Raw genomic sequence first — 20,980 nt, 5'->3', positions numbered from 1 at the left:
GAGTGGCTGGATTCTGGAGGGTCCTTACACGTATACACTGCTGGGAATATATAGTGCTCCCTCTCTGCATGGTTACATCTGCTCACCAAGACATCTTGCACTTTATGTACATGCAGAAGGGAGGATTTAACATGCTTTTAGTGTATCATAAACCAATGATAACTAAGATGACCCCTGAAAGAAAATTCAATTGATTGCAGTGGCATTTCTAGCACGAGGGTCCTTGGTTGCAAATATTTGTCTCTCAGGTTATACACAGCACTACTCCTGAAAAAGTGGTAAAGAAATGGTTCGTATGCTAGGCTTTCATAAAACTTGATACCGAAGCATCAACAATAGATTCTTCCCTTGAGACTTATGTTTGCCATCTGGAGGAGACTGCTGTCAGGCAAAGCTTGCTACTTTTTCAGCTTCTCCTGAGACATTAATTGTGGCTCCTCCTAGAATGGCTCCCTGCGGGGAATATTTTATATATATATATATTATATATATATTTATATATATATTAATATATTATATTTATATATTTATATATTTATATTTATATATTATATTTATATATATATATTTTATACACACACACACACACACACACACACCATTTTTTCCTACACCACTGTTTTCACTTTATACCTAATTGAATTCCAATTCTGAAAGCTGTTTTGTGGAAAACTGTTCTCAAAGCCCAAATCTCCTAAGATGCTGATGGTTTCTATGAAAAGGAGACACAGATACTTGGGACAGAAAAGGGGCTTTGTTAATAACATCATCAGGAACTCATCAGAAGTGGACAAGAGCTATTTTGTTTTGGTTTGAGAATGGAGGACAGGAAAGCAGAGAGGATATAAAGATAGTAATTCAGAAAGCTAATGCAAGTGACTGCTGAAGATGGCAGCTTTGAGGGGTCAGCAGTAACCATGGGTAGGGAGAGAAGACTTAGAACCAGGGATGAGCTCCTGGTAGGATGGGAATATTCCTGTAGCCCTGTTGACTTCCTCCCAGTTTTTAGCCCATATACGTCATTGAAGTCTTCTCCAGGATCTGATGGGGAGGTAGAAGTTTAAAGTCAGTGGTACACTGCATGTAGCAGCTCCATGGTCTTCACATGTAAGAATACACATGTGAGCAGTAGACCTTAATGAACCATGGCTCCAGCCCTAAGTATAGGGATCCACGGATACTGCATTTTCAATTTTCATTGCACTAGACAGATACTTAGTAGTGGTCATTGCGTTGGAAAACAAGTAAGGCAGAAGGAAGGGAATCTGATGACAGGTCCAGGGGGTTAAGTGGGTGTCCCAGGGGTCATGATTCATTCTTGTACACCAAGCAGTATGGACATGGCTTAGTCCCTTGATGAGCGGGAAGCCCTAGAGCCCAGCCACTAAGAAACGGTTCTGGCCCCACAAGGAGAGGAAGCGACTGTGCACCTGTGAACAGGTGGAGGGTATAGTGAGAGGGACGGCGGGGGTGTTACCTCTCCAGCACTGTAACTCCGGAGCCTTTGGAGGTGTTGTCGATGAGTCAGATGATTGGGGAGACGGCCGTTTTGAAGAGGGATTCGGGGGTCAATGAAAGTGGTGGCTCGACTGTTGTGGTCCACAAAGAAAGACTGCCGATAGAGCAGAGAGAAAAGCACACGGCGTGAGGAGGAGCCAAAATGCATCAGTAATATAATGGATCACTATGGGGCTCAATCATCATGCTCCTTTCCCTCCCCAACTCCTCCTTTTGTATCCATTCAAAACTCATCTAGCTAGATGGGGGACTGGGGCACTGCCCATCAGTTTGCTTAGCAGTTGAACAAGCAATATTAGTTATTGATGAACGCTTTACATTGCTGGTGAAGTTTATAGAGTACTGATTGTAACACTTCAACATGGGAAATAAGAGAAATAGAGACTTTTATGGATTATAATACCACTAGTAATTAGTAATTTGTAGAGCAATTTAATTTATATTTGAAATAAATTCTTTTTTATTACAGAATTACCAAATTCTAGCTGAGAAAAAATGTTAAAAGGATTAAAATTTAGGAAGAACGTAACCAAAGTCACTCCAGATGTGACAACTTAAAAATAATCACCAAAACTTTTTGGTGAGTTTGTTTCCCCAATCTTTTCTTTTCTTATAAAGATACACACACACACACACACACCCACTTATTTTCTTACACATCAAGATCTAAAATTTTGTAATATGATTTTTTCACTTATTATTTTATGAGCATTCCATAAGTTATTAAATATTCTTTTAATACAGACTTTTAATGAATATATGGTATTCAGTTTGATGGGTGTATTATAAATAATTGCAGTACCCTATACTGTTAGACATTGGGATTTTTTACTGTGTTAAATTAATGCTCCAATAAACACTCTTGTACATAAATCTTTGTAGTATGTCTGATTACTATGTATGTTCCAATGCATGGCAAAAGTTATTCTTTAAATCTAAAATTACCAATTATAAAAGAGAAAATTTTTATGTTTCTTACAAAACCTTTGCACTATAGGGCACTCTCTCAATTACTCTTTTTTGAACAAAACATGGTGTGCTTGTGATAAACTTTTCCAGGACAGCATTCCACACAGATTCCAAAGGGCTGTTAAGTCCAGCAACTTGGATGGAACTGAAGATGCTGTGTTCTGAAAGCCAGTATTAGATGACTCAAAAAGTGACACCGGGGATGTCAAAAATATAAGTAAGAGATCTGAATAAGACTGGAGTGATAGTGGAAAAAGCTCCAACATTTCTCAACAGTTCACGTAAGATTTTAAACACACAAGTATACGCTGAATTAAAACATATTAAAAGCAGATTTTTTACTATTCAAGTACATGTCTAGAATTTTTAAGTTAAAATTAAATGGAATCCTTATATTTGTGCATATGTGGTAACAGTATAAATTCCTAAAGGTTGAATTACTGGATTATAAATTAGTAAATTGTTTATGGCTATTGATTCATATTTACAAGCTACATTCACAAAAGTTGTACACATATTTATCATCTACCTTAAGTCCAGGAACCCTCCTTTTTATAATGGTGAGTAAATTTTAAAGAACTCTTAGAAATGATGAATGGTAGATAAGGTGAGTTATAGATTACAAAGGAGGCCACACATTTTCTCGTAGACTTATTGGTCAGTTTCTTTCTTGGAGTGTTCTCTGCCATGTTGGTTCTCTTTTCTTCCCCTTGGAAGGTTACAGTTTTCTTATTCATTTGTAAATTTGATTGTTACTTATTTGCCTTTGGTTTTTGTTTACCATGTTATCTAATACACAGAAATGTTGAATTTCTATGTACACAAATCTATAAATTATTTCTATCTAGGGGTCAGTAAAATGTTTTTATGTTTCCAGCTTCACTTTTGGTGGGTTCACTGTTAACATCAAATCTTTAATCTTTCTGAAACTTATTTTTGGGTATGATGTGAAGTTCTAATTTGATTTTTTTTTCAAGAGGCAATTTTTCCAAACTATTTCCCATTGTTTTGTTACATATAAATTTCGTATAAATACTGTGGTCTGTTTTCGGATTATTTTATATGTTCCAATGGTCTGTGGACTTTTCACCACTTCAATTTTAATGCCTGTAGAGCAAGTGTCCTCTCATTATTTATCTTTCCCCAAATTTTCTCAGATATTCTTGGCTACCTATTTTTATTTTTCCAGATGCACTGAGATTAATTTTTATTAAGTTCCAAAATAGTTCTTACTGGGATATTGCTTAGAATCCTCCTAAGATACACATTATTTTGGAGAGAATTCATTCTTTATGATAGCCAGTACAATCATTTCCCATTTCTGAACAGGGAATGGACTGCCTATTCAAGAGTTTTTGTTCCCAGTGAAGTTTTGTAGTTATCTTTTTTAAGATAGTTGATAGGTACTTATTATCGTCTGTTTGTATTTTGAGTTCTTTTTCTATGAGGTTTTGTAACCCGTCACTGCCGGTATCTAGGAAGGCTACTATTTGTGTATTTATTTTGTATCTGCTCCTCATATTAAATGCTTCTATAGAATAAATGACTCTAAGTATATTCTCTTGGATTTTAACTAGCAAATAATAATTTTGCTTCCTCTTTTACAAGGGCTCTCTTATTTTTACTTCCTACTTTGTAGTATTGGAGAGAACTTCTAAAACAATGTTAAATAAGAGGTGGCAGCTGCAATCTTTTCTTGATCCTAATTTTAATGGGAAAACTGCTACAGTCGGAATATAAAATGTGTTTTAAGAGAGCCCTTATGTCATGGTCATGAAACTGTATTTATGTTCTTAGTTTACTGAGTGATTTTTGTTTTTAAAATATAAATGGACATTTTATTTTAATCAAGTATATCTTCAGTATTTCTTATAATGATCAACTGAAATTCCTCATATAAATTATTGGTTATAATACTAGTGAAAATAAATTTCCTAGTAGTAAATGACTCCTGCATCTTTGGGAGAAAATCTAATCAAATGTGGTTGGCCATTTTTTTAATATACAGTCTAGTTTATTTTTTAATATGGGCTTTTGGAACTGAAGTGAGTTTTGCCAATAGTTTTTTTTTTTTAATTAAAAAATTCAGATTCCCTAGTTTTGTACTCACTTGTATGTGTGTATTTAGTTCCATGCAATTTTATCACATGTATATGTTTGTCTCCAACATTGCAGTCAAGACACAAAAAAGTTTCATTACAACAAGGATTCTTCAAGTAACCTTTTTTTAATCCCACTCATCATTTTGTCTTATCCCTCCAACCCTATCCCATCCCTAAAACTTGGCCAACTACTAATCTGTTCTCTACTGTTATAATTTTATCATTTCAAGGAGGTTACATAAATGTATATACAGTAGGCAATCTTTTGAAATTGGTTTTCTTCACTTAGCTTAATTCCTTTGAGATACATCCAAGTTGTTGCATATATTAATATTCTTTTTTTTATTGCTGATTAGTATTCCATGGTATGGATATACCTTATTCTGTGCCTCTAGTTTTTGTTCATGATTTTGTGGTTTTGTTAGAGAAGTCATGATAGTTACATAAAACAAACTATGCAACTTGTTATTTTTTTCATATGTTCTGGAGTAGATCATAACAGATATGTGGGTCTGGGTTAAGTAATTAATTGAATCATTTTTTCAATTTCTTCCATGACCACAGGTCTATTTAATTTTTTATATTTCCTGGGTAAATTTTTATCATATATGGAAGTTTAATAATAAATGATACAATTATTTAATAATATATCTATTTAAAAGTCAGCCATTTCATTCAGATTTTCTAAAATTTATTTCAAACATCTATATAACTATGTATCCATTTCCTTAAAAATCCTCCTGTGTCTGTTTTATCTCCTTTTTCCTTTCTGGGTGTTATTTATAGTTTTCCTTAGATAGATATCAGCAATTAAATAAAATCCCAGCTAAAGCAGTTCTTACATTTATTTCTTATATTGTCTTCTGCTTCACACAATTCTGAGTTTTGATTATTTTCTAATGGGTTTTGAAATAAATCTCTGATTTAATTACTGTTGTTTTCATGACATTTTCTCTAATTTCTTGATTTGGAAGCTTATATTTTGTATTTATTTTCTTTTTTGATAGTAAAAAAAATTAAGGCTACTAAAACTTTGAGTATAGCTTTCCCATATTCCATGCTTTATTAAGTATTGCTTACATTTTTCAATGATTTCTCAATGGTTTCTAAGTCTTTATAAAAAACCTTATTTTAAATTCAGTAGTTCCATCCAGATAATTGTTTTGAATATCCAATTGGCAAAGATTTTGTTTTCATGGTTGTGTTTAAATTTGTTATTAAAAATTTAGCTTTTTTACTTTGTGACCATGAAATGTGGCCCAATACTGTTTTTTTTTTTTTTTTTTTTTTTTTTTTGTCTTCTTTGTGGTATAGAATGCTATTTAAAAAAAAAATTCATAGGATCTCAAAAAGGAGCTGTAAGCTCTATTTTTATAACAAAAAGCATTAATATATGTTCCATTAACTCAAATAATATTATTAAAATCCTAATATTTTGTTTATTTAACCTGTTAACCTCATGGGTATAAAATATGTTTTCTTACTGTTACTGCATTTCTTTCATTTTCTTTCGTATTTTTCCTTGATTTTTCTTTATATAATATGATATGGTGTTATTTGGCTCATAAGGTATATGGTTATTGCCTTTTCATTTTAGTGGTGCCATTCATTAATGCAAAATCTTTCTCTGATCCCATTTAATGCTTCTGGATTTAAACTTTCCTCTGTATGATGCTAATATGCCAACCCGAATTTTTCTGTTATTATTTTCATACCATGTTAACATTTATTCTTTTATTTTTAAATGTTCTGAATCATTTCTTAGGCACATCTTTGTATAAACTGGATCTGTTTGTTAGCAAATCTGAAAGTGTTTTCCTTTTGGTAGATAGTAGATTATCCTAATTCCACTTATTGCCATAACTGTCAGGTTTGGCTTTACTTTTATCTTGTTTTTATTATTCTATTTGCTTTGCTTCCTTGTGGATATTTATGTTTTTGCTAGACACACTATACTTTGTTAGATTTTATCTTTGGTAGGAATTTGGAAGAGAAAAATCTTGTTTTAAACAGTATAGTACAAATGGTTGCCTTTTAACTTTGTCAAAGATTATATTTGGAATTTATATTTCAAATTATCTACTTTAACTCCCCTTACACCCTACTAGGAATTTAGCAAAATTTTCCTTCTCTTGCTTGCCTTATTCTAATTTGGGGATATTGACCCAGATTATTATTACACAACCATTCAATGTTTATCATACATATTTTTCCATATTCTATTTAGGCTTTCCCAATATATTTTAAAGCATTTTAATAGAAATTACTTATATTTATGTGTTTAATTGATTTAAATACTCACCACTAGTCATTTTATACTATGATTTTCCTATTATTGAGTTCTTGTTCCACTTCATTTGTGATCCATCTGGAGGCTAGCTTTTGATGTTTTTTCAAGGTGGGTAGAAGAGTAGGGTAAGCTCTGATATCTTGCACATGAGTTTGTTTTTCTATTGTCTTTAGCCATGAATGCCAACAGTTTGTCTGGATATAGAATTATTGTGCCACAAAGCCTTTTCTCATCAATATCCTATAGTAGTTGCTCAATAGATTTCTATGGGTTAGTTTTATGGATGAAAAATTTGAAGCTTCTCTGATTTTTTTCTTTTGTAAGTAACTTTTGAACTATGTCTGCATATTAATATGATTTTTAAATCTCTATTTAGAAAATTTCAGAATGTGTAGATAACAAATTTATTTTAATTAATTTTACTATAACTCAGTGAGTTCATCTGAATAATTTGTTTTATTATATTTTGGATCAGCAAAGTTTTACTCTTATATATTTAATTAATGTTGCTGCATTCTGGGTTCTTCTTCAATAAAATCTATAAGTTCTTCATTCAATAGAATTTTATTAAGTGCCAACTATGTGCTAGGACTGCTCTAGTGAACATCTACTGAAACCTTGGGGTTTCATCAGTTAGCAAAACACAGATCTTTGCCCTCAGGGGGCTTAAAATCCTGCAGGGAGAAACAGATAATACACAGGACACATAACAGATACATAAACTATTTAGTGGAGCACAGGGGCCAGGGTTCTGGGTTGTGAGCAAGGCTGGAAGCCAGAGAAGATTTTGGTATTAAATTGGGTGGTTAGGATAGGGCTTACTGAGAAGGTGAGATACGTTCTTTTCTTTTTTTCTTTTTTGATTTTGCATCTTTTTTTTTTTTTTTAACCTTTTCCTTCATCAATTCAAATTTGGTTCTTCTCCTTTGCATTGGGAGCAGTTTCCACGTTTGTATCTATATTAGTGGATTGAATTTATGTAGCATCAGTTCTGTTCTATTTATCTCTGTGCTATTACATTCTGCTTTTCATTGCAACTGAAAACATTTTTTTTCCTACCCAGGTTATTTCTGCCTTTGTCCCATCTTGTTTTCTGTTGTGATTCTTTCTCTTGCTTCATAAAAGCCATATGTTCCATACTATTTTGTGGACTACTAGCAGGTGTCTTTTAAATTTCTTTCTATTTTCTGAAGAAAACTATACTAGAAGAAATACAGTTTCTCCATTTTTTTTTTTTTTTTTTTTTTTTTTTTAGTTCAAGATTCTGTTTCTTCAGGAAGTAGTATCTCTTCATGGGTGCCTTCCCATTTTTATTGTTATTTATTCATTTCCTCATGGAGCTGACTCGGTTTCACACCTGCCAGAAGACAGGAGCTGTGGGATTCTCAGAGCCCCATCACCTGTCAGGATGGAAACCATTCCCCTCAGCTCAGATTGTGTCTTCATCTGCCAGGGCTGCTATGATAAAGTCCACAGACTTGTTGGCTTAAATGACAGGAATTTACTGTCTTGCAGTTTTGGAGGCTAGATGTCCAAAATCAAGGTGTCAGCAGGCCATGCCTCCATCCATAACTCATCTCTGCCACCATCACATAGCTGTCTCTCCAGTCTGTCTCCCACTGGGTCCCAATTTCCTGTTTGTGAGGACTCCAGTCATATTGGATTAAGGACCTCCTGGTTCAGTTTGGCCTCGTCTTAAGTAATAACATCTTCAAAGACCCTATTGTCAAACGGGTTCACATCCACAGGAATGGGGTCTAGGACTTGAACATGACTCTGTGGGGGACACAAGTCAACCCATAAAAGACCTGAAATCAGCTGTCTGGCTGGAGGCTCTCCTCCCTTCCTCAGCCTTTCAAGTGAACACTGCTGAGTAAGATGCCTTCTGTTCTCTGCTCCAGGCCTACTAGTGGCACAATTCCCACATCTCTTTGTCTTTGTTCCCCTTTTGGGTAGATGACTATACATTCAAAGCTACACCCCAGCCCTTCTACTTCCTACCACTAAAAGTCAAAGTTGCCCATCTCTGAATGGGTAGGAAAAGCAAGAAGTAGGATGAAGGGCAAGGAGATCATTCTGGGATTCTGGAATTCGCTTTGGTCAGCTATGAAGGTAGTCTTTTCAGGGTGAGGCATCATCAAACCATTTTTCCATAAATGGCTTTCCTAAATCCCAGAATGGGCTGCTCCTCAATCTTTCTTTCTGGGTTAGGGGGTTGAGCGTATAGAATATCGTCTAAAAATGTCTCTCTCAATCTGTTCCCATCCTCAGTGGGCTTTGGCAATTATGCATTCTTTTATTTTCTCTTTAGTTGCCAGTTTCAATCTTGGATGTTTTGATGGGCATTTAGTATGATTTTAAGAAGAAGAATAGCAGATACTACTATACTCCATCCTATTACCCTGCATTCCCACATCAACTTATCTACTCTTTATATCAGTTATAAAATCAGGAAGGCAAGGCAGGTGTCATTATTGCTACATTGCAAAAAATGAGGTGAGCGTCTTGGTTTGCCAGACGGCTATAACAAATACCACACAATGGTTTGGCTTTAAAAACGAGCATTTATTGCCCCATAGCTTTAGAGGCTAGAAGTCCAAAATCAAGGCATAAGCAAGTCTGTGTTTTCTCCCAGAGGCAGTAGTGTTTCCGTGCTGGCTCCTGCATTCCTTGAGATTCTTGGCTTGCATCTCTGCCTTCCGTCACATGATGAGCTCTTTCTCCTGGCATCTGCTCTTCTGGTTTCCACTGACTTCTGGCTTCTGGCTCTTCCCTATGGCTTTCTCTCACTCTAGCCTGTGGGTCTTTTCTCTTTTTAAGGCTTCCAGTAAAGTGGATTAAGACCCACCCTGATTCAACCTGGCTATACCTAAATCATATCTTAGAAGACCCTCTTCACAAATGAATCCATACCCCGATTCACCTTTACATACTCAAAAACTATTTACAAATAGATTCATACTCACAGGAAGGTGGACTAAGATTAAGAACATGTTCTTGTTGGGGTACATAATTCAATCTACTAAAGTGGGGCTCAGAGAAGTTAAAGAATTTGCTCAAGGTCACATGTTTATTGAGAGATGGGCCAGTCCCAAACATGTCCTTCCACCCCTAATTTTTTCCACTATCCTCCACTGTTCCTCTCTGTCCATCCTATGGATTGTGATAATATATTTAAAATTTAATGCTGCTATCTGCCAGCCATTCAGTACATGATGTGCCTTTTAGATATTTTTTCTTGCACTTGTGTGTTTGTATGTGTGTGTGTGTGTGTGTGTTCAATCAATAAAGAATCAGAGTGACCTTTTTTTTTCCCATATAGTCACTCAGCTGGTTTGTGTCATATCTCAAAGTAGACCTCAAGTCTTCTCATTTCTAATTCAGATTTCTTTTCTTTCTTGTATAAGATACTACCTCACTAAGCAAAATCTCTTGCCATGAATTCCGTAAAATGGATTCCAAAACGGAATAAAACTTTCAGTGCATAGTGAAGCCACTGGGTTTCTCCACTGCTTTTGTACTAGGGAGAACCAAAGTCGGCCCATCTGGAGGCCTCCCTGTCATTGCATCCAAGGTGCCCTCTATGAATAGGCAGTCCTGACGTTTATATCCCGGTCCAAGAGTTAGGCATGGAAAGCCAAGGCTAGGTAAGCTGTTGATGTTAGCATGCACTATTTGTATAATGAGCACTGCCTTTGGGCTCATTGCTTCACAGTGGTGTGCTCTTGGCATCTTGGTTAGGCTGTAAATCTAAACATGGCCCCTAGACCTCTGCCAAGAGGTGAGTACTGCCCAGCTTTGATAAGATGCTCCTTTACTTTCTGTTCTGGCTCAGGCTTTATTTCCAACCTTAACACATCAGCCATACCTCATGGTACATTTGCCCTCTTTATTATTATTTTTAATGAGGAAGTTGACAGCCAGTGGCATGAAATCACTTACTCATTGCCACACCACATGCAGAAAACTAGAAGTCCCAGGGAGCAGGTTCTGGCCAGAGTGGCTTTTCTACTACACAGGCTGCCCAGTTCATCCCCTATACCAGAGGGGTTGGTCACAGAGATTGACTTTACTGACTTGAATTAGTGGACACATTTCTCTCCCTCATGCTCCAGAGAGCCCCGGATCTGAGGCTAAGGCACGTGTGGGGTGGGGATCCACGGCACCCAAAGGATGATGACACACTTGGCATCTCATTTCAGGGAACTGACAGATCCTTTGGCTTTGCGTGTTCACAGCCACCGAAGACAGCGGTTCTGCTTTCAGAGAGCTGTGCTAATGTGATTTTCACTTTCAGAGACCTTTCTGTGGGCAAAGTTTCTGTTCAGCCTGTTCTATGAGTGTATTGAGATGATTAATAATGGTTAAGAAAAAAGAATTCTCAGTTTTCCAACCTAGCTGTTTTTTTTTTTAACATTTTTAACTGTGAAATATAACTTATATGCAGAAAAGAGATAGATTTCAAAGTACAGTTTAACAAGTAGTTATAGAGCAAATTTCTAAGTATAGTATAGGTTACAGTTCCACAATTTCAGGTATTTCCTTCTGGCTGTTCTAATACACTAGAAACTAAAAAGAAATATCTATATAATGATTCAGTTGTTATAATTATCTGTTAAATCCTAACTTCTCTGTTACAACTCTTCCCTCTCACTGGATCATTCTCTCATTCTTCAGGGATATGTGGGCAATGACCATTCTAACTTCTTCATGCTGAAAAGGAGTGTCGACATTATGGGGTAGGGGAATGCCACTGGTTGATGTTCTGGGAGAGACTGGTCCCTCTAAGTTTCAGGGCTTATCTGGCATCCTAGCTAAGTTTTTAAAGCATTGCTGAGAAGAACTAAATTTGGTTAAGACCACTGCAGAGGCAAAAATTGCTAGCCAGTCACCCAGAACAGACCCAAGACATGCCGTCCCTGTTTGCAAGCCTATTCTAATGAGAACTGATGAGTTACTAGGGAAATAACAACCAGTAATCACATAATGTCACCTCCATCTAATAATATTTTCCTCTGAGAATTAACTAAGGCGGCAAAACAATAGAGAGGTCATTGAACAGAATCTGGTGTCTAGTTACAAACTTAAATTTTAAAAGAGTGGTTCTCCACTGGGGGCGATTTGACACTCACTCCCCTCCCCCAGCATGGAGCAATGTCTGGAGACATTTTTAGTTGTCACAATGAGAGGGGGATGGGATGCTACTTGCATCTTTAGTGGGGAGAAGCCAGGGATGCTGCTCTACATCCTACAATGAGCAAGACGAACCTCCACCAATAGGGCTGCGGGACAGAAACCCTGAGGTTGAGTTATCGCTCCCCTTCCTGGCAGAGGCACACAGCCTTACCTCTCCCCACCAACCTTCTCCTCACTCGCTCACCTGTCTTCTTCTGGGGAACAGCCCTTTGAGGAAAGCCCCGCCCATCACATCAGTGGCGCTCACCTTGCCCTGCTGGTCCGTTTTGATCTCCCAGCCCCGGGGCAGTTCCAGCCGCGTGTCGGCGAACATGTTGATGAAGTTCACCAAGTCCCGGTTGTGCTGGTAGCGTTCAAAGTTGCGAGCATCGCGGCGGACCTTGAGGATCATGTGCTTCAGGCAGGTGCTACTGGTGAAGACGCGGTAGGCACTCTGAGGCCCGGCCCGGAGGATTGCAGGACGAGGAGAAACACACAGACACCAACTGCACTTGGAGCGGTTTAACAGGACGCACCGTGATCGCCGCGCGCCTCCTGGCTGTGAGCCTCGAGGAGGAGGCCTCAGAAGCAGAGCCATCTTGCTCAAGAGGTAAACCCGCAAGGGAGACACACCTGGACCCGAGCTCCACCCCCATTCCAGGTGACCGCTCTGCAGCCGGGACATGGGCCCCTGCCTGCTATCTCCAGTGCTTTCCTCCTCCTGTCAGGGCACTAGGCTCTCTCAAGCCTCCCTCCATATCCCTTCCACCGTTCCTTTCTTGAAGCCTGCCGTGGTCTGTCCTTGGTCCTCTTATTTAACTAAAACGGGGAATATTAATTTCGGGTACCGAGGATTTGAGGCTGAATTTCAGAGGTTGTCACTTTTGCGACTCAGCTGCAAAAACTGGTTTGTGTCAATGGGTTGGGGGATGGGAATAAATCAAGAAAGTTTTGGGAGTTCTTAATTGTGCCAAGTGACATTTTTGTGGTCCACGGGGTGTGGACAGGGGTCTGGTGGAAGGACAGACAGTCACCAGAGAGGGCTAACCCAGTCACTGGGCAACCAGCAATGAGGGTGTCCATATCTGACATGCTTGTTACCCCCGTAGCTCACGCCTGGACCACTGCGCCAGGTGCTGGTCTGGGTCTAATCCCGAGATGTTCTAGAGGCTTCTCAAACATAATCTGCTTACAACTGAGCTCTGTTCCCCCACCCACAACCTTCTGCCACCTAATCAAACTCAGCACTCCTGGATAATGGAATCACCACCTAAACTCAGGGACCCCAAAGAGAAACTCCTGATTCTTTCTCGAGTCCTCGTCTTCTGTCCACCCCTACGTCACAGTGCTCTTGACACCACGGATTCCCCCTCAGAAATCTCTCCTGAATGGAGCCTCTCCAGGTACCCAGCCACCTCCTTCAGTCAGGCTTTGGTCATCTCCCACCTGAACGGTTGAATCAGCCTGTGGTCTTAGCTCCTCAGTCTCTCCTCCTTCACCCCTCTGCCAGAGAACAGGCCTCACGAAACAAACCTGATCACGTAACTCCGATTTCTGTTGGCTCCTTGTTGCCTATCAAAGCACATCCAGACGCCTTTTCATGACTTAGAAGGTACTTGCAACTTATTCTCCAGCCTGTCTCCCCACCTTGGACCTGCCACCATACTCCAGCTCCACAGGACATCTCTCCAGGAATCAACTTCCCCCAGACCCCCAGGATCTTTCACAGCTCTGTCATTTTTAATGTACTAGACCCACTGCCTAGAATTTCTTCCCTGCCCCCTTTGAACCCTCAAGAGTGAATTCATAGTCACCTCCTCAGGAATGTTCCCAGTAGACACACCTTCATAACATTTTGTTCCTACCTCAGATCAGACATATCCTGCCGTGGTATATTAATCTTTATACATGTCTGTCACTCCTCAACATGGAGATTCTACTGTTTCGGTGTCTCCCTCCTCTGTCTTTATGACTCCAACACATAGATCTGTGCCTCAATTGCAAGAAATCTTTTTCAAAGGAAAGAATTAATGAACATGGCGACATGTCACTGCTTCCTTGAAAATACCAACAAATTTACATGAACTGGAAAAACTAAATTTTGATAATAATAAATTAGTATTTGTTTCCAAAGCATTTTCAATGACATTAACTCCTTGATCCTAATAAAAACCTGATGAGGCAACAGCATTTCCAAAAGGGGCCTTTTCCCTTTTTAGTGGAGTCACAGATAGTAAAATGAGTAGGCTGAGCTGTGTTTTTTTTCTTGTGTGAGGTGAAATGTTACCCTGTTTGATCTACCAGATGGATTTCCAAAGCTGTGGTTTGAGTTGTGAGGGCACCAGGCCAGGCTGCCTCTGAGTGCTGGGGACTCACGTAATTGGCATGCAGAACGGTGAAGAATTCAGGGTTGGTGATGAACTTCACAGCCGGGGACTGCAGCAGCAAGGTGATTTTCTGTGAAGTCACTGGAGAAAGCGACCCTTCTCTCCTCAGATCTGGAAAAAAAGTGAAGCAAAGCAACAGAAAACATTCAAGCACAGAATTTCTCTCTTCGCACCAGCAGCACACATGCTTTCCCCCACAGTCAGAACTGGCCGCTGGCTTTCAATAGTCATATGGTTTCATATACTTTATGTATGTCAGTTAAAAATAATTGCCATTGATTCTCATTATGTGTGGTAGTTATGGCCTATAAAGTCACCACAGATACTGAATTAGTGAATACGGAACCATCAGTCCTAGGGGAAATATGGGGTGAGAGTCTCAGGATCCTCAGCTCACAACACTTTTGCCAGCTGATTAGTACATAATCTTGTTTTATGTGTGTTTCTATTTGAAGACAGCTTATTTAGTGTATGGCTGATTCATTAACATTGAACTCATGGCCAACAGCACTGTAACTTGTGCCTGAACGAAGCTCATCTAACATATATTTTCCCTGCAAGGCACATTGAGGCCTTCTTATGCTTAGGAACACTAGACAGCACCTCAGCACTATGCTCAGAGGCCATTTTAAACAGAAAAATGATGAAGAAAAAGAACAATACAAAAAATGCAGCACAAAATATCTCATGAGGCGGACACTTGTTTACAAGAGCATTGCTTTGTTGGGCCTTTGCTGGGGACGTACGCATCAGGCGAGTCAAGTTTTTTGACCCTCTGCACGTGTCTGTGAGTGACTGTGAAAGTGCCGTGAGTGTTGATTTGGGGGTTACAAACAGATTTTAGTCAGCAGGTGAATTCACAAATATGGAATCCGTAAATAATGAAGATCAACTGTATTTCCTTGTAGGGTTCCTGCATAACTTCAATTCGGCTCAAGTCTGATAACATTTCTTCCCCTTTGTTTCAATTCCTTTTTTTTTTTCAATTTTCTTGACAAGTTGCTTACAGTAGCTATGATAGATTGTTTGTTCAAATGGCCATCATTCTTCCCCTTCCTGTATCCACACCCATTTGCAATGTGACTTTGCAACTCCTCCCCGTCTTGAATAGAGGCTGGCCTTGTATCGTGCTTTAACCAACAGAATGTGGTAGAGTGATGGCAGGTCAGTTCTGAGCCACGGCCTCCAGAGGCCTGTGCGTTTCTGCTTTCTCTAGAACCGTGCCACCACTGTGGGAAAAAGCATGGGCCAATCTGCTGGAAACGAGAGGCCATGTGGAGCAGTGACAAGCCAGCCCATGGCCAAACTGACAGCTGACCTAAGATCCATGAGTGAGCCCAGCTGAGACCACCCAGCTGAGCTCACCTCAAACTGCCAACCTGTAGACTTGTTATTTTAAGCCACTAACTTTTGGGATGGTTGGTTACGCAGCAAAGGCCAACTGGTCCAACAACAAACCTGGAAATAAATTTTCTGTTCCTTTTTCCTCATACTTCTAATTACTTGACCATTTTATTGCATCTCTTTCAGAAGGCAGAACACAGAAAGTAATAATAGAAAAACCTAAACTGGGAAGTTCAGTTGTATATCTTATAAAATGAATAGAATGAAGGTAATTAAAATTGCTGGTGGGACTATGTGTGTACATTTAAGATATTATATGATAACATACAATATTCTGCATTGCCACAGATAGCTGAGACCTGACAGTTTTGGAATTACACTGCCTGATTGCTGAAATTGTGTTCTCTGAGCCTTCTTCCTGCAAATAAATCTTACATCATTTAACTCAGTTTAAAAGACAGTGGACTACTAGGATGTCACTGTGATGATCTTACAGCATTACAGGCACAAAAAGCAGAAGCAAGTCTTCTATGCTAGCTGGAAATTTTTGTCTGAGCACCACTCAGGCAGATTCAAGGAAATGAAAACAAGGCCCCTGGGGGACGACTACTATATTAGGTAAAAAAAAAAAAAAAAAATTCTCGGATGGTGTGCACAAACGTAAGCCTCCTGGAAAACCTCTCCCCTTCCAGGTTCCACCCTCAAGGGGAATGACATTTTATTCTAAATGCAAACAAGTAATTACTCCTAGTGCTGTCATGTGGTTCCTTTGAAGTAGACAATTTTTATTGCATTTTTCATTGATAAGTGGAAAATCCTTAGGACACCCACAAATAACCAGAAATGATTAAGCCACCGAAAAAGCTGCCTTGATGCACAAGTGCTGAAGCAAACCCAGTCCCAGTCCCCTGAATCCATCTGCCTCCCTGTCTCCAGCCTCCAGCAAGGCGGTGGCTTTCTCTTGCTTCACTGCGAATCCATTTCTCCTTTTAAGTTTCCTGGTGGGAAGCTCTGTTCTGTGTGCTTACCCCTGTTAGAGTCATGCCTTCTTGTTCTCCACCTGCCCCATCCATGGCTCTTTTTGCCCCAGGGTGTGTGTCTATCCCAAGAGGCAGAGTGAGGGGCAGGCACACTTCTGCTGTGCAGCCACTGGTGGCAGCCTGGGTTTCTGGGGACCTCCCGCTCATCCAATACCTAAGGTTGACTGAGAAGATTCTGCCTCTGAGTCACTTCCGCCACCTCCACCCCCGCCGCTTCCGCCGCCTCCTGCTGGGAGCTGCTCACAACTCGGGCTGCCAGAATCCTCTTCAGGCCTCTCCGTTGCGATGGTTCGCTGAATATTTTGGTACCTTTACACCAGAAGGTGGAAAGACAAGAGTTAACTTTTATTTGTTTGTTTGTTTGGGGTTGATGCTCTGAATCAGACAACTGGAGAAATCTAGAAAGAAATGTTAAAAATTCCCAAGAGACAGCCCAAACAATTAGCAAGACAAGTGCCTCTAGATGCTTTGCTTTCTTTTTGCTATGATGAGTTTCAAGTACGGTGATTTTTAAAAAATCAACACAAATAGTAACTAATCATACAAAATAGCCTGGGCCCTGTATTAAACAAAATGGGGCTAAGTCTAAAATAAGGGTGTAGAAAGCAAGTTAAAATGTTACAACTAAATATCAAATGACCTCTACATTATTATAGTAAGTCTACAAACTAGAATAATGGCACTATTCACTCATTTCTATTTGACAGATCATTGATATGGTTGGGGAGAGGTTGTGGAAACATTACATGATAAAAGCATGTTGGCAGACAAACTTTTTTTTTTTTTTTTTTTTTTGCATTTCTGAAGACTCATTTTATTTTTCTTCCCAAGTTGGGGATTTAGTCAGTCAGTCACCCAGGCAGGCATTTGCTAAATATTTACTAACCCCCTTAACAATACGCACAGGCTCTGTGCGGACTTTCAGATCAGAGGAAGAACAACATGGGCTATCTACCTTTGAACACACTCAGTCAAGGTGGAGCAAAGAGGGGAAAGGCAGGTAAACCATAACTCAAGCAAAGCAAAAAGGCCATCCTGGACGTGGAAGAGGTGTGGTGGGAACACAGACCAGGAAACCCCTCATTTCCCCAGGAGGGCTCAGATAGCTGTTTAGCATGAATAATTTTGAAGTCAAAGTATGAATTTGCCAAGGAGCTTATAGGGATAAGAGCCTTCTCAGTGGAGAAAATAAATGTGCAAAAGGAGAGCATGCTTGGGGAACCCTAGGAAGTCTGCTGGTGGGATGGCAGTACGTGTGTAGGCATAGGGCAGTGGTAGGAGACAAACAGGAGAAAGAGGCAGATGCCCCAAGGATTCCCAGCCGGCAGCTTTGAATGTTATTCGCCAGGCCAGAGGTTCTTCAACTTAAGCCTGCATCAGAGTTACCTGCAGGGCTTGTCAAAACACAGGTGGCTGGGGAGGGGGGGGGTCCCTTCCCAGAGTTTCTGATTCAGAAACTCTGGGGATGGGGTATGAGAATCTGCACGTCGAACAAGTTCCCAGGTGATGCTGATGCTGCCGGCCCAGGACCCACTTTGAGTACCACTGCCCTGGGTGATGGGTAGCCGATGAAAAAGAGATGCAGGGCCAGGCATGCACTGAGAATGATCACCTAGCACCTAGTGGTGGTGCAGAGAAAGAATGGGAGGGAAGGGCCTGGAGGCAGGAGAGTAGTTGGGAAGTAGTTGGAACAGCCTAGCCTGGAGGTGCTAAAGCACCCCCCCCACCCCACCCCCCAACTCCGTGACAGAGAAGGCGGATCTGTGGGGAGAACTGCCGCACATACCATAGGGATACTAAGAAAATACAGCTATATCTGCCAGGAAAATATTCACAGTAATTTCCTCCAGCTCCCTGCCCTTGACAGCTGCTCTGCCTATTTCCCGTCTTCTTTTGTAGGCAGACATGCAGTTGTCTTGCTCCTCTCTGCTTGCCCTACTTCTCTGACTCCGAGTTCCCCCATTTCCCTGTCCCCCGTCCCCATAGGCTCTCTCAGCCTACCAAGGCGACATGATTTGGCCTCCCTTTCCATCAAGGCAGGGCAGGGAGAGGAGAAGGGGCAGAATTTTAATAGTTTGACTTGGGCTGACTGGAGAAGGTGGCTGAAGAAGAGGGGAGAGACAATGGGGAAGTTCAGGCTCCTGCTTAGACCAGAGGGGTGGAGGCGCCAAGGCTGAAAGAGCCCGTAGGAGGAGAGCAGATGGGGAGCATTGGTGTGGATTTGGACAGGTTGACTTGGATGTCATTAAGGTCATGTGAGTGAAAGTAGCCAGGATAAAGCCGTTTATATGGGGCTTGTGCTCAGGGAGGAGATATGGAGTAGAGGGTGAGAGTTGGAGTAGCTCCACATAACCAGGTTTCCAAGTGCAATACAAGGCAGGAGTGAAAGGGGCACAGAAATCCACTCATGAGATTTCACTGTGGCAAAGTGTTTCTCAAGTGCTGTCTTCAGACTTCTTGCAATCATGATTCTTGCAAGAGAGTCATTTGGGTGCTTGTTAAAATTCCAGAAATTGAAGCAAAATTGAAATCTGCATTTCTAACAAGTTCTCCAGGAGGAATTGTTTACATCTAACTTTACACATCTCAGGTCTAGGCACCTTAAGTTTTGTTTTATCCAGAAAGACTCAGCCACTCACTACAGACACCTCCCAGAAGAGACCTTTGCCTGCAGCAGTTACCGTGAGGCATTTTCTGAGTAGGGCTGGTCTAGGAAAATGTGAAAGGGCGGAACAAGCAGAGCAATAATGGAATTACGGTGTTTATTTACTGCGTCCATGTGTCTGCGGTGGGGAGGCCGAGGAGAGGGTGGAGGAGGGTCCTCTGGGTTGTTCTCTCTGACCTGGGAATCAGGGAGTGTAGCCCTGGTCAGAGAGGCAGGGCCAGCCAGAGCCAAGGGGCCTAAGTGTATAACCTTGACCTGGGGGAGGATGGGGGCATGTCAAGGACTAGGGACAAAACTTGGTAAGAAATTGGCTGGAATTCCTAATTTGTAAATGGACACATAAATACACTATGAAATGACAACAAAACCAGACTCCAAAACCAAGCCCAAACAAGCCAAACCAAAACAAATCAGAAAAGAGCCCAACAACAGACAATTTGGTTGGGAGGAATTACATTTAGTAAAAGAAAATCTAATAGAAAAATAAGTTGTCTTTCTCCCCAAGAAGTGAAGCATAAGCAGCACCAAAATACCAGAAGGACCTCTAAAATCAGTAAAAACAAATCAAAAGGTGAGACGGAGGTGACACTGTCGCTGTTGGCAGTGAGTCCGTATAACAATTTTAGAAAACATTTTGGCATTGATATCAAATATCAAATTGATTTTCTAAAATAGAAAAATATTATAATACAACCCCACTGCCCTCAAGGATTTAGGGTTTTTTTTTCCTTTTAATTTCTCCATCTCAATTTCTATAAGCATAAACAATTCCTAGATAGTATCAATATCAAATACCAAAATACCAAAATACCATGTTCATCTCCTTTGACCTGTTCTTTGGGGAATTTAACTCTAAGGGAATACTCTACTATAAGGCAAACTTAATATTTAACAGGCCCATGGTGGTCTTATTAAAAAAAAATAGTGATAAAAAGCAATAAACAAAACATTCAAAATATGAGAAATTAAGTTAACTGAATTACATACCTTCAATGGTATGCTATGCAACCTTAATTATTAAACGAAGATTTTAAGCAAGATGAAAATGATTATAGTGTAGCAAGGAAAAAATGAATATTAACTTTATATTACTATCTAGGAATTATTTATGCTTATAGAAATTGACATGGATAAATTAAAAGGAAAAAAAACCCTAAATCCTTGAGGGTGGTGGGGTTGTATTATAACATTTTTCTATTTTAGAAATTCAGTTTCTCTTAACATCATAAACATTTTCATCCAAATAATTAGAATATCAAATTTTAGCTGACAATTTAAAACAAGAAGGCATATTTATATTTTCTTGCTCAATTAATATTCATGAAAGCACAGTTAATTCATTCTGGATAGTCTGAAAGTGTAGGGTTTATGCAAGAAACAGTCTTGTACTGAGTCTTATCAAACTTCTAGCACCATGCAGGCACTGGGGCGTACGAAGATGAATAAAGAAACGACAACAATAACAAAGGCATGCAACTGATTAGGGGGTT

At 39.8% G+C, this 20,980-nt stretch overlaps 1 protein-coding gene across 3 annotated transcripts in view; it reads right to left on the bottom strand.

Moving 5' to 3' along the window:
- Positions 1-20,980, bottom strand: part of HECW1 (HECT, C2 and WW domain containing E3 ubiquitin protein ligase 1) — a 402,469-nt gene that overhangs the window by 78,133 nt on the left and 303,356 nt on the right. For all 3 annotated transcript variants that reach the window (XM_037837142.1, XM_037837143.1, XM_037837144.1), the window contains 4 exons: positions 16,980-17,134; positions 14,431-14,552; positions 12,323-12,508; positions 1,478-1,612 (listed from right to left, as the gene is read on the bottom strand). In XM_037837142.1, the coding sequence (XP_037693070.1) occupies positions 1,478-1,612; positions 12,323-12,508; positions 14,431-14,552; positions 16,980-17,134 (598 nt within the window). The remainder of the gene's footprint in view (positions 1-1,477; positions 1,613-12,322; positions 12,509-14,430; positions 14,553-16,979; positions 17,135-20,980) is intronic.

Source organism: Choloepus didactylus, chromosome 5, assembly GCF_015220235.1.
Source record: "Choloepus didactylus isolate mChoDid1 chromosome 5, mChoDid1.pri, whole genome shotgun sequence".
Lineage (NCBI taxonomy): Eukaryota > Metazoa > Chordata > Mammalia > Pilosa > Megalonychidae > Choloepus > Choloepus didactylus.
The sequence above is the reverse complement of the archived record's forward strand: the minus strand, read 5'-3'. Positions and strand labels throughout refer to the sequence as shown.